The sequence below is a fragment of the Corvus moneduloides genome, chromosome 2 (genome assembly GCF_009650955.1).
Source record: "Corvus moneduloides isolate bCorMon1 chromosome 2, bCorMon1.pri, whole genome shotgun sequence".
Lineage (NCBI taxonomy): Eukaryota > Metazoa > Chordata > Aves > Passeriformes > Corvidae > Corvus > Corvus moneduloides.
In genome coordinates this window covers 98,704,572-98,717,921 of record NC_045477.1, presented here as the reverse complement: position 1 = coordinate 98,717,921, position 13,350 = coordinate 98,704,572, and the positions used below count along the sequence as shown (strand labels likewise).

Genomic DNA, 13,350 nt, shown 5'->3' with positions numbered 1-13,350 from the left:
AGTAAAAAAAAGAAAGAAAAATAAATTAATCAAGATAAACAAGTGTGCTTCTGAATAGGGAGCAAATGAGAAAGACTGCACTGAGACACTGGAAATGTTGGAGGCAGCATATGCTATGATGGATATACGCCAACCATTTCAGTGCAATGGGTAACATTTTTCAATAGCTTTGCCTACAGTCCTGCACACCTCTCCATCCTCAAAACTTCCACTGGGTGAATTTTAAAATATATGCATTTAAATCATTAAAAAAAAAAAAAAAAAACCCCACCACCACCATGAGTCTCCCTGTCCAGAATTGACAATAAACTGATAAAAACAAGCAGCAAATACTTCAGTCTTCACAGGACAAGTACCTTACCTGTTACTCTTGACTTCTCAGAAGTATTTTAAGAAATATTTTCCAGTGATCTCACATTAAAAAATCCTTAAAACTCAAACTTCTGTACTTATTACTTGCTGGTGGCTGTTAACTTTTTTTTTTTTACCCCGAAGTTTTATTGCACTGGTTCAAAATATCTTAAACGCAAAATGAATTTTCTGCACGTTCTCAACTTCTCCAGACTTGTGAGACTGAGAAAAAGCAGGGCGAGGGAGGGATGCAGCTACAGTGCCTAATTTGAATTAGTTTATTTTTAAAAGTGATCTCTGAGCACTGCTAGAACTTTCAATAGTCACATGGACCACTGCTTTGCAAGGCTGTAGCACAGGAAAAAGGTAGTAACACTGCATTTAAGAGAGTATGTAGAGCTTGGCTTTAGGACCGAAAGCTCTGATGAACAAAGACAGGAGAGGTATAGCCTGAGGTTGTCCTCTTCCAGGTCTCATCCATGTGAGCCACAGCAGTACCACTGATGGAAAACACCAATTATTCACAGCACCAGAGAGATGCCAAACATGCTGCTACTGAAAGACTACTCAGCATAATTTCAGAAATGTTGTTAAAAGCCCTAACAGGCTTCTCCTAATAAAAGGGTAATTCTGTAAGTTACCAACCACCCACAACTAACATGGGATTTTTAGGCACTTCTGTGGCCTGCAGCATCCAGCACTTAATCATACTTTGAGGTAGATTTTTAAGCATAAACTTCTCTTGCTCTGTAATACCCTACAAGCACTGCATTCTTTCACATTTGGCAACCCAGTGTTACCAACGCCTCAGAGTACTCCAGAAGGACAATGTGTGATCGTGCTCCTGCTTTTATGAGTGGTGGCAGAAATGGTATTTCTTGCTCAGCAGCCCATGCAGCTGTCTGCATTTTGTGCTACTCACTGCACAGACCTGCTTTGCAGCCTTGCCTGAAATCCCTTTCCTTCCACAAGTAGATAAAATCCCCATTACACTCATCTAGATACGAAAGCAACAAGCTCAGACCTGATAACTGGACCTGAAAAGCTCATGGTTTCACTTCTCAGCTGTTTCTGACAATGATTCAAAGCAGCAGGGACTCACCAGGAGAAGGCTACCTCCAGTCCTACCCTGACCACCTCGAAAATTAATTCTACACAACACACTCTGTGGAGAGTAGGAATGAATCAAAAGATCTATGGATGCAGAACCAGCTACAGCAACTACCCATGATAAAAAAATCTTGCTTTCATTGTCTGTCCTGCCTGCTAGCAGGTGAGGCCACTTTCACCACTGCATCTTTAAACTTGGGACACCCAACAAGCATATTCAGGCTGTCAGACACAGCTGGACACCTGCAGCTCTTTTGACTCAAGTAAAGCCCACAGCCAAAATTCTCCTGGGAGAAGGGGAAGAGCCTGGGTAGGATTACTTTTTCTCTTTTGCAAAGGTGCCTAAATATTGACTGATTTAACTTCAAGCAGCCAAGCTTAAAATAGTTGGATTGTGTTTTCCTAAAATGGTACCGGTAACATCTGAATTTGAATTAATATTCCTCTTCCAAGAGTTTCAGTACTTAGAGTGATTTCATTCAAGAATACAAAATACAAGGATTTTCGTAACTTCGGTTTGGCGCTCTTCCCAGAGTACAAGTAGTCTAAAAATAAAGTCCTCATAAGATTTATCCCCAGTGCAGGGATTTTCTTCCTCTAATGGGGATTGCTCCTCCAATTCTGAGCTGCTAAAATTTTGAAGTCTGTTAGCAGAATAAATTGTTTCTGAAGCTGATTCATTTGCCCTAAATAATTCACACCATCATCCTCCAGCAAGACTTTTTGACTTAACGAATGTAATCTGTCAGCTCCTACAGAACCACAGTGTACAAACTGCCCCTGGAATTAAGTTCTCCCTTTTTTTTTTTAATTGACTCCTCTTTTTTTAGCTAGTATCAAAAAATATTTCCCCTACAGTTTCAGTTCCAAGTTTGAAAAGCCAGATTCACTGGTTTTCAACAGAAGGCTCCACCTGGCAGTAACCAGTGCATCTCAGCAGAAGTGCAGAGGATTCCGCAGCGCCTTGGAAACAAAGCACACCCTGGAGGATGCACCAGCCTCTGGACAACTGCTATTGATTTACAACAGGCTCTGCACTGGGAACTGAAACTAGAATTCAATATTCATCCCCAACAGTACAAATATATAAAAACGAAAGCTCATGTAATTCCTAGCATGTACCACAAGCTTAACTCTGCAGTTCTTCTACTCAGAGAAGCAGCTCCAAGAGTTCACAGAGACATCCTGCCCAAAATATTGATCACCAAAATAGAGACTGCATTTGATTCTGACTTTCTATTGACTTCAGCTGTCCATCCGGAACCACCATGACTGCAAGAGGAAGAACAAATGTCAAGGTTTCTATCAATGGGAACAGCACTAGAACCGTCAGCCAGTGATGTAGTTCAAAACACTGTACAGCACAAACTTCACTGAATGAAGCACTTTTGTGCAGAGGGAGCAAGGAGCAGTTCTGCATAATGCCAGGCAGTGTAACAAGTTTTCATAGCATAAAATGCCAAACCTAAAAAACCCAAACTGTTGTATTTGTACAGGCCTCTCAAGTGATCAATATTTTACTTACCAGAATGAAAAAAGTAATTCCCCCATTGCTCACACTGATGATACACCTCACACTGTGCAATTTCATTTTCATGATGAGGAAATGCAAGATCTATTCCACCGGTATGGATGTCCAGCTGCTTTCCAAACACTGCACTGTAACAATATTTTCCTGATCGGTAAGTAGAACACCACAAAAGCTTTTTGTAAAAAGAAATGCAGAAAAGAGTAAGATGAAACAACATAAATTTAAGTGTACAATTTAGTAACTGCAGTTTTAAAACAAGGTAACTGCAGTTTTAAAACAAGACCTTTACACATAACTTGGATACCAAAACTGCAGCAGAACTTGTATGGACAAGACCCCATATCTGTTCCAAATCAGTTCTCCTTAGTAGAAGCAATTATTTTTCTAACTTAGTTTAAAGGATGGCAAGCAGGAAGTCTCCTTTCCTTGTTCTGCTACAGTTTCAGTATCAGACAGGTGCCTTTATCTGCACACCTAACAACTTTGAAGCAGCAAACATTTCTGCAAATTTGGTATTACTCTTCCTTATCTTGTACCTTTTCTGTAGGAATTCAGACAATAGTGTGTGCAGTCAGGTCAAGCTGGGCAGGTTAGCAACTTTATTTTGTTTATCTGTTAAACAAAGATTACACTTACAGCCTCACAGGGATGTAAGTCAATCTTAACTGCTCAGAAACCAGGCCTGCTCAAGCAGGGGAAGATGCAAGGCCTACAGACACACACACAGGCCTCCCACATGTTACCTTAACAAGGTGCTGCTGGTAGCTGGCTAAACATTAATACTTTGATTCCTTTTTGAGACAAAACACCATGCTGACACTGTGCCACATGATGGCTTTGCAGAAGCTATTGGGGAACAGGAGGAAAAGGCAAGGAGGAGAAGAGAGGAGGGAAGAAAGATGGGCTGTCACCATCTCCCAAGTTCATCCTTCTCTGCTCCTGCCTGCTTCAAAACCAGCTAAAGCACAAATCTGCCCAGGACTGACCCTCACCTTCCCTTGCGCCACCTACAGAGGAGCACTTGCTGTTTCCTCCAACAAAACCATTAAGAGCTGGAGAAAGGTGACAGACAGATCTGCCAAATGCTCAGGGACAGGAGGAGCCGCCCACATCACCACAAGGGAAACTGCAAAGATCAGACCTGAGGGAGTCAAAGCAGGGGATTCCCTCCTCCAGGGCTGCTTCTAGAGACCAGAGACTCCTCATTCACCTTCACAGACTTTTCAAAATTAACTCACCTAACTTAAAGTGCTTTGAGATACTTAGCAAAACAGACTAGAGCTAAATAAGTATTGCCTAACAATGGGCCTTCGACAGCTGACTGGGACAGCAAATTGTTTTAGGTCACTTACCAAAGTAAGCTCTCCATTTTTCACAGTCCAAGATTACTACACTTATGCTCTCCATGGGTCAGCTTTTATTTACATGGCAGGAGCCTCATCCAGCCTCAGTAAAATACATTTTTACAGAAAAAAATGCAGACTACAAACAGCACTGCATTAGCAGACAGGCCATTTCGTAACTGACATTTCTTATCTGTGCACTTCTGTCCCAGGTTGTACATCAAACACAGCATGATTTTGTGCACTTTGACTGCTTTAAGAGCTGCCTCACTATGCTGCAACTATTTACAGACAGAAAATCACTTATAAACACTTTTCACAAGCAGGTAGAAATGACTAACAATCCTAGGTGCACCAAAAAAGCATATGAAAGAGAAACCTAAAGCAGCTGGTTCCACCTCCTTTCAGCTTAGTTGAAAATTTAAGCTAAACAAGTTCAGATATAAACTATTTGTTATTAGCTTCCAAAAAAAGATCTGAGACTAGACCAAAACTAAGTACCACTACCAATCTTCCAGGAGAGAAGACTTTCTCCTGTTGTAAATTAAAAGCAAATTACATCAAACCAACTGCAAGCAAAACACTACTCAGCAAGAAAGCTGAATAACACTTAGATTATTAGCATGAACATCCACAGCTGCTGTTAAGATAAGGCCAGCAAGATCTCACAGAACAAGCTGGAATCCCATATCCTGTCCTCCTGACACAGCCTACATCCTGAACTAGGTCTGCTGGAGACTGCTAGAAGTGGAAGGGAAGTGAGTACCATAACTTTCATCAAACCTTTGGTCACTCAGTTCAAGTTAAAAGACTGCTAATCAACTGTGTGATCCTGCATTCCATATTCTAAGTACCAAGTCTGACTCAAGGTGGCAAAACATAGAGGCAGCTGTGACAGTAAGGTGAAGCAGAGTTTATCTGGGCCACATGTGACATCCCAAGTTGCATAAAATGGTCACATTAAAACCAGTACTATCTACTGACCAGAAAACACTTTCAATACTGCTGCTACTATTGTACTGTGACTGAAAACAAAAAATAGCATTAGATTTATTAAAATCCAAGAAATCTGACCTTGATATTGTGGAACACTCAATATGCCATCCAGGTCTTCCTTTTCCCCATGGAGAATTCCAAGATAGCTCTTGAGGCTTGGCAGCCTTCCACAGGGCAAAATCTTTACCATGTCGTTTATCAGAATCAACTGGCAAGAATAAGTGATTTGTTAATGGGATATGTCTCAAAGAAAAAAAATGACTAAATGAAAGCAAGAGGAAATGTGTGTTTAGTGAACTACTCTGATTTTAATTCCCTTCGATCAACTTATTTCCACTACAACTTCCCTCCCTTCCCCCTTACACAGGGTTTCCAGTTGATCAATCAAGCATTTGAAAAAAATAGTGTATTGAAATAGATTTCGACAAGCTACAAAGATTGACTCAAGATTCCTTAATACATCCTATCCTCCTTTTATCCTCCCCTGGTCTTCCTGGTTTTTCATTCATTTAGTTACATATCAGCCAGTTTCCCCAGGACAAACTGACTGCACTGCAGCAGAAAAGGTAATAAAACCAAACCAAAACCCACAAACAAACAAACACTTCACAATTTTTTCCTCTGGGACACAAGTACTTTGTGGTTTAGATCTATAAAACAAAGTGCACAAAGTAAGAATCAAAACTGTTCTTGGATAGTAACGATTTTTCGGTACCATTTTCACCGATGAGTTCTCTACAAAGGTCTCCTCCCAGCTATATTTGTTCCTTCCTTCACTACATTGCCAAGGATGCAGTCCTTTTTGTCAGAATACTGCAGAATACTGCAGGATTGTTCATCTCTGCTGACTCCTAACCCCTTAGTCAAATACACAGCACTCCCTGGCAGGAGCCACAGAACAGGGTTCTGGACTCTGTACTTTTTTTCTGACAGATACATGACCTCACATTTAGAACCATACAATTCAAAATTCCTAAGAACTAACGAGACAGAAATATAACCCTAGTTTTATCCACTGAATCTTCACCTGGGCTCTTTCTCGAGATTGCCAAGTTCTGACTGAGCAGTATCTGCTGACTCCAACCCTCTTTTGCCCTTTTTTGAGTATACTGCTACAAAACAGCACTCTTCCACTTCTCCATTGTAAGCAAAACAAGTGTCAAAATATTTATAAATAACAACACATTTAGTTGTGACTAGAGGGGAAGCAGGGTAAAACACATAATCAGTCACAGCTGAGGCTGGAAGGCACGACTGGAGACAGCCTAATCCAACCCCCTGCTCAGAGCAGGCTCAGCTACAGCAGGCAGCCCAGGATGGTGTCCAGCTGGGCTTTGATTATCACCAAGGATGGAGGCTCCACAGCCTCCCTGATCAAGATGGTTTGTGTTAACCATCCTCAGAGCAAAAGGATTTTTCTTAGCTTTAAATGGAATTTCCCGTGTTTCAGGCTGTGATCAGTGCCTCTTGTCCCATCACCAGGTACCACTGAGAAAAGCCTGGCTCCATCAGCTCTCCTCCCTCCATCAGTATGAGTACACATGGGTAGGACTCCCCTGAGCCTTCTCTTCTCCAGGCTGAGTGGTCCAAGCTCTCTCTGCTTTTCCTCATATGAAAGATACCCCAGTACTTCCGTAATATTTATGGCCTTTTGCTGGCCTTTCTCACTATGTCCATACCATTGCTGTTCTGGGGAGCCCAGCACCAGACTTGCACTCCAGGCATGTCTCACTAGTGCTGAGCAGAGAAGGATCACCTCCACTGACCTGTTGGCAATGCTCTTCCCTGTGCAGCCCAGGAGGCTGCTGGCTCTCTGCAGGCAGTAATTACCTCTAAATAACTGTTGACAAAATGCATTCCCTCTGTGAGCTGTAATGCTGAAACAACTCCAGAGCAGAACTGTGAGAAGCCCTGGCTGCACCTGAGCATCAGCCTGACAGGCATTTTCAATAACTGCATACAGATTTTTTTTTTAAAATGATGAATACTGAACTTCAGTTTGCAAAAGGAAGCAGGAGACCTGCATTAAATTCTCTGACACAGAGACCTGATCAGACCCCTATAGAAACTACAGAGAGGCTCAGCAATCCTTCAAAGCAGGAACTGCAGCAAAAACCCCACAGCCCAGGGTATAGGCCTGCTCTAGCACAGCCTATGAAGAGATTGCTCACCCTCACACAAAGAGGTTGCTTAGCCCAGTGACAAGTACTGAAGGAAACAATTCATCCAGTTAGCTTCAGAGGAGTGCAACTGCCCCAAACAATAACATGGTAGGTGAGGTTTGCTTCTGTTTGCCCTTGAGTCCTCACTGCAGGCTAGTGCAACAGCAAGAACACCACCTCACTGTGAAGTTTCTATGTATCACTGCCAAGTATTTAATTACAATTGCTCAAGAATCCTAACTGTTCTAAGGCATCAGAACAAAGATACAGAGGGTAGGATGAAAGGAAGAAGAGAGACCAAGCTTCCTCCTGCACTGGCAACACTTAGCGCCTCAAAAAATAACTATGAAAGCAACATAATCTTAAATTAACCAGAAAGTTAGCTATACACACCAGGTTAGAAAACCATTTCAGACTGTTGAATGAAAGTTTGCACATAGATGCGTCATGCATTCAAACAATGCATTAACACAAACAAGTTGGTGCCACGAACTTACCTGCTTCATCTTGGGTATCAGGATTAATAGTAGTTAATACTCCATATCTTTTTCCCCAGGACTTAACATCAAAATAAACATTGCCTAATACAAAAGAAATGTTTAGTTGTATAGCAAAGAGGGGGCACATTGATGAGAAGTTGATAACATTTCCCTGAAAGCAAAACAAAGTGCTCTTCCACTCCCACTTGAAATTCTGAAATTCTGCAAAAATAATAGCAGACGTTTCCATGTTACCCAGCTTTTCAGTAACCTCTGTGCACATGCTCATTCTTCCCATAGCATAACTTTGAATTCTGGAGATCTCCCAGGTTCTTCCTTGCCCATGCACAATCAGCAATCCCCTCCCCTACTGCAGCTCAAGCTACATCTAGTCCAGTTACAATGCACCTCACCAGAGGATGAAGAAGCACTTGAATCCTTCTACAACCACCAGCTCTGCTAAAAAAAAAAAAATCCACACACTCTGCTTTGCAGGCACATCTTTTGCAGCACACTGCAGAGACACAGTTCCTCTTCAGAGGTTCCCCTAGCTTTCTTGTAGAAACCAGGCCAGGATTTCCCCAAGGAGTTTCAACAGCAGTTTATTACAGTAAACATTTATATTAAGTAATGAGCTACAACTATTACTCAATTTCTAAGTTAAATGTTCTGCCCACTCATGTCATCACAAACAATTCGCTCACACCCTGTTAAGCAACACAAGGAAAGCCTGGCACGGGGTATCTCATCTGGTTCCAAAACACGATTACTAAGAGCAGTGACTTCCTATACATGTGCTGAACAAGGAGTTACCGTGCTCAGAGTCTTACCTTGCGAGGTTGCATAAGCTTGTCCACTGGAAATTATTGTTTTTATAAAGGAAATTATCTGAGGAATATTGTCAGTCACCCTCATATACACAGTAGGAGGAAGGACCTTAAAGGAAGAGTAACATGTCATTAATCTGTATGAAACACAGTGCTGTTAAGTTCCTTCCCTCCAAGAAATAAACTAAAAAGAACATTCTCCTCAATTTTATCTTTAAAAAAACTGCAAGTATCAAAAAAAGTTCATAAGCAGTATTAAAGATAATACACACACAGAAAAAATATCTGAGGGGCGGCAAAAAAACCCCAAATTTTTCCCAGTGGCTTAGTCCCTGCTTCTGACAGGGAGACAAGAAGCAAAGTCATCTGAAATCAATGAAAGATTGTTTCCTATACTTTCAATCAAGCTATTTCTGCATTATAGTAAATATGCAATATCTGTGAATCAAGATTCTACTGAACATGGAAAAAAATAGTTCCTAAAGAAATTTAACTTGTTCATTCCAAAGCTCAGCATTGCTTCTCCCCACATTTTCTTACTCAAAAGGTGTGCAATATCATTCCAGAAGAATGAAAAAGTAAATCAGCACTCAGTTTCCAAGGAACAAATTTATTTTTTCAGATCAAACTCTCAAAACCAGATTCCTTACCAAAATAATTGCTTAGAAATACTCCTAAATTTAGAATGTCAAGTATTTGTACCTTTAAGGCAGCCATATCTTGTTTAAAGTCTTCTTCATAAATACGAGCAAGAGCTACTGGCGATATATTCATCTGAAAAAAAGAGAAGCAGACAAGCAAATCATAAATCAGAGTAATAATATAAAATATGGCAATCTTTTCTCAGACAGCTAATTGGAAGACTTAGAGAGCCCCCAAGGTAAAGAGTCAGAAAGGCTTATTAATCTAACATTGACAGAGAAGAGATGTAAGTTATAAATAACTCAGTAGTATTTCATTTATGTGTCTCAATTTCCAAAATATTATTACATATCTTTTAAGAGAAAGCAACCAAAGACTAAAATAACAAACTCCTTCCCTCTCTTATTATTCTCCTCTTGAGAGGGTCTTTCATGTCCAGTGATAAAATATACTACCATACATAGGACATAAAATCCATTCAACTTACTGACAGGAAACACTGATTCCACCTACATGTCAGAGGGGCAGATAAGAGACTTGCAGAATGACACAAAATATTAATTTTCAGTGATTAGGAAAAATAAGCTATTTCAGCAGATCATGGGTACTCATAGATCTCAACAGTGAAAGTCAATTCCACGCTTTGTCAAGTCCAATGTTTCTCAAGCACCTCCTCTGCATTTTTCATTCATGGGACAGGAACAGGTTCCTCTTGCAGAGGGGATGAAAAAAATCCAACCCAAAAGGAAAGGAAACTCACACATGGTAAGGTACTTGTTCTCAAATATTCAGAAGAGGCCAGGGATTAAAAGATGCATGACAGCAAAACCTGCCCTAGCAAGCAACAGCATGGTATCAAAGTGTTTCAAATGCATGCTTTTACATCTTCTCTGAGAATAAATTGCTGGGGAGAAGACAGCATACTGTCAGTCTCTCCAGCTTGCAGGTAACTGAATCATGAACAACATAAATCCCATTTCATCACTTCCAATTCATTACTGGAGCATCTTTATGGGTTCCGATTTTCAGAGTGCAGGTGGGTACCACTGTTTGTACAAACTCCTGAACAAAGCAGGAGTTCTGGTGAAGACAGTCCAGATGTTCATGCAGCAGTGAAATGAGGACAATGCTCAGCACTGAAAAACAAACACATGCTTCTGCCTACAGACCAGTGACTGGATTCATCTCCCTACACAGCTCAGCTGCTTCTTTGATCAAGACAGAAACAAATGTGCCTACAGAAAGAAGATGGGGTATTTCCTCCCATCCAGATGGACGTTCAACACACTAAGAGACTCATGTCTCTCTCAAAGGACCACCGAGCACATTCGTCATAAACTAGATACCCATCTTTCAGGTTTCCCCCAGAGGATGAACAACAAGCTTAGGCATGTTGATTCTACCACTGTAATGCCTCAGGTGCACAGGTTCCAACAACAAAAGCAGGCTACTGAGGTAGGGGCCTTGGCCATCCAAACAAAATGGTTGAGCAAACATTTCAAAAAGTCACCAAAAAAAAAAGCCGTGAAAAGATGACTCTATAGAACCAAAGAGTAGAGCAAATCAACACATCTTTTAAGAGCATGCCATTTCCCCCTCCTCAAACATAAAATCTCTAAGATGTTCTGACACTAAGGAAAAATTTTAAGATGCCTGAATTTTGGAGGGAGGTTGTTTGTTTTTAAATTGTTTACCGCCTTAGAAATCTGGAAGTAAATGGACTAAGGGAACAGACATATTTCTACAGGAGTGGTGTGCTAGTATTCATTTGAATGCAGTGCCCTATATTTAACTGCAAAAGTATCTGTTTACTTAAAAATTAAGCAAAAGGGACAGCTGTCAAATTCTCTGGCTACAAGAAACTATCTTAAAGCTTGCAACTGCAGTTCAATCCAACACATTCACTTATGATTCCAAAGACAAGAATTACAGATTCTAAAAACAAATAAAACAAAAGACTCAAAATACAGAATAAAACACAGAACACACTCTTAGTGCTTCAGGGTTCAAAAGGTGTTTTTAAAACAATTAAAAAAAAAAGAATTGCAATAACTATTCACCAAGCTCCTCTGGTAAAAAAGGTCAGAGTAAAATTCAACCGAGAACCACTTACAGCCCCAGTCTTATCAAGACTTACCCCTACACACAATGTTACCTTTCCTGTAGGTGACAGACAGGCCTGACAAGGCTTTCCAAGGTGCTGACATTGCAGCTAGATGGTGCTCGGCACCTTCCAGGAACTGCCCTCAGCCTCACGTGGCAGTGCTGCACGTACTGTACTGCCTTTCATGGTCACAGCACACACCACTTCTCCAGAACTGTCAGAACCCTTCTGGCTGTTAAGTTTTGGGATAGTTTCACTGTGCTGAAGATTCACACAGGGCTTTTTTTCCCTGCTAGCTTCCCAGGCAGTGGGAGAGGGCAGGAGGATCCCACCTGTGGGTGCTGCAATGTAGCCCCCCTCTGTGCCTCTCTCCATCACACGACTCTTGACACCTAGGCCTCCTCACTCCCAGACCCATTACAGCCACACCAGATGACCAGAAATTTCTAATTAAATCTACTAATTAAAAGAAACATAACAAAAGAACCCCAGACCCAGGCTAATTTTCCTATGTAAGCAGCTCAGAAAATACCAAAAGGTTAGTCAAAGACTGCAGCAAACACCTACCTCACTGGCTCTTTTTATTATCTTGTCATCTATGTCTGTGATCCCCATCACCATGATAACTTCAATTCCAAAAAACCTTGTCATTATCCTTCGAATTATATCAAACCTAACATAGGAGCTGGAAGAGAAAGAAATGTAAGCTTTTGAACATGCAGTAGTAAGAATAAACTTAAATAAAAATAACCAACAGCCACAGGGACAATCTAAATACCCCAACACTTGCAATGAAAAGATCTTCAGCGCATAAGGTGTTTTCCCAAAATCAGTTGCTACCTGCACAGAAGTCAAGCACATTTCTCTTGAACTGGCCTACCCTCTTCTGGCATTAGTGACACATTACATCAAATTTTCTGAGTTTTCTTTTGTTGCATCTCTTTATTCAAGTACAGAAGAGCATCACAAGCTACATGAGCCAGGAGACTCTTTCAAACCCAACAGGACAAAATAAGACACAGAGATCAGATAGTACTGAAATACATCCCTTGGGCTTCGTATATTCTAACAGGTTTTCAAAAGTCATGGGGCAGAAGAACAGGAAGAAATAAAGCACGATTCAAATGAACTTTTATTAGGGTTGATAAACCCTAAGAAAACCAATAATAATAAAACAACAAACTATTTCATTCACACACCACCACATAACCTTTTCTGACAGCAAAGAGTAGATGGTCTGTAGGTTATTTTGTTTTATTTACATTTGAGAATAAAAGTTATTCTGAAAATTATTCAAGATTTTTGTCACAAAGCAGAGTATTGAATGCTGACAGACTGACAAACTGTATAGGGCTGCTGCAGCTCCTTCTGCTCACAGACTCTCCATTTGTAATTCTCAAAACACATTTAGACTGAGTTAAACCCAATTACTAGGAAGGATACTAGATGGTTAATAAAAACTCTGAGTCTGCCCTGCAAGCTGATGGGAATCCTCAGCCTTTCTGGGCTGTGTTTTCTCCAAAGCCAGCAAGGAGATTCACAGACCTGCATGTTCCCATTTCACCCACAGCATCACACAAACTGCAACTCCCATGGCCCTCAGAACAAAGAAATGTAAACAACTACTAGAAATGGATTTGCACCCTTCCCTTCAGGTGCCAGGTGATACTAAGGTACTGATTTATGGATGCGTAATATCTTGATGAAGAAAAAGATATCTTGATGAAGAAAAAGATATTTTGCTGTTGTTTGCACCATGCCCGTGATGAAAAAAGACTTTTTGAAAGCCTTGCTGCCAGGGAGAT

At 40.8% G+C, this 13,350-nt stretch overlaps 1 protein-coding gene across 4 annotated transcripts in view; it reads right to left on the bottom strand.

The window, feature by feature from the left end:
- Window positions 1-13,350, bottom strand: part of CARS2 (cysteinyl-tRNA synthetase 2, mitochondrial) — a 36,342-nt gene that overhangs the window by 19,040 nt on the left and 3,952 nt on the right. For 3 of the 4 annotated variants that reach the window (XR_004238435.1, XR_004238434.1, XM_032100563.1), the window contains exons 3-8: window positions 12,113-12,230; window positions 9,502-9,573; window positions 8,803-8,908; window positions 7,991-8,074; window positions 5,410-5,539; window positions 2,987-3,120 (exon numbers count right to left, since the gene is read on the bottom strand). Coding sequence is in view for 2 of the 4 variants with exons in the window: in XM_032100563.1 (XP_031956454.1) it covers window positions 2,987-3,120; window positions 5,410-5,539; window positions 7,991-8,074; window positions 8,803-8,908; window positions 9,502-9,573; window positions 12,113-12,230 (644 nt within the window). In the remaining 2 variants the exon portion in view is untranslated. The remainder of the gene's footprint in view (window positions 1-2,986; window positions 3,121-5,409; window positions 5,540-7,990; window positions 8,075-8,802; window positions 8,909-9,501; window positions 9,574-12,112; window positions 12,231-13,350) is intronic. The other variant, XM_032100564.1, reaches the window with a different exon arrangement.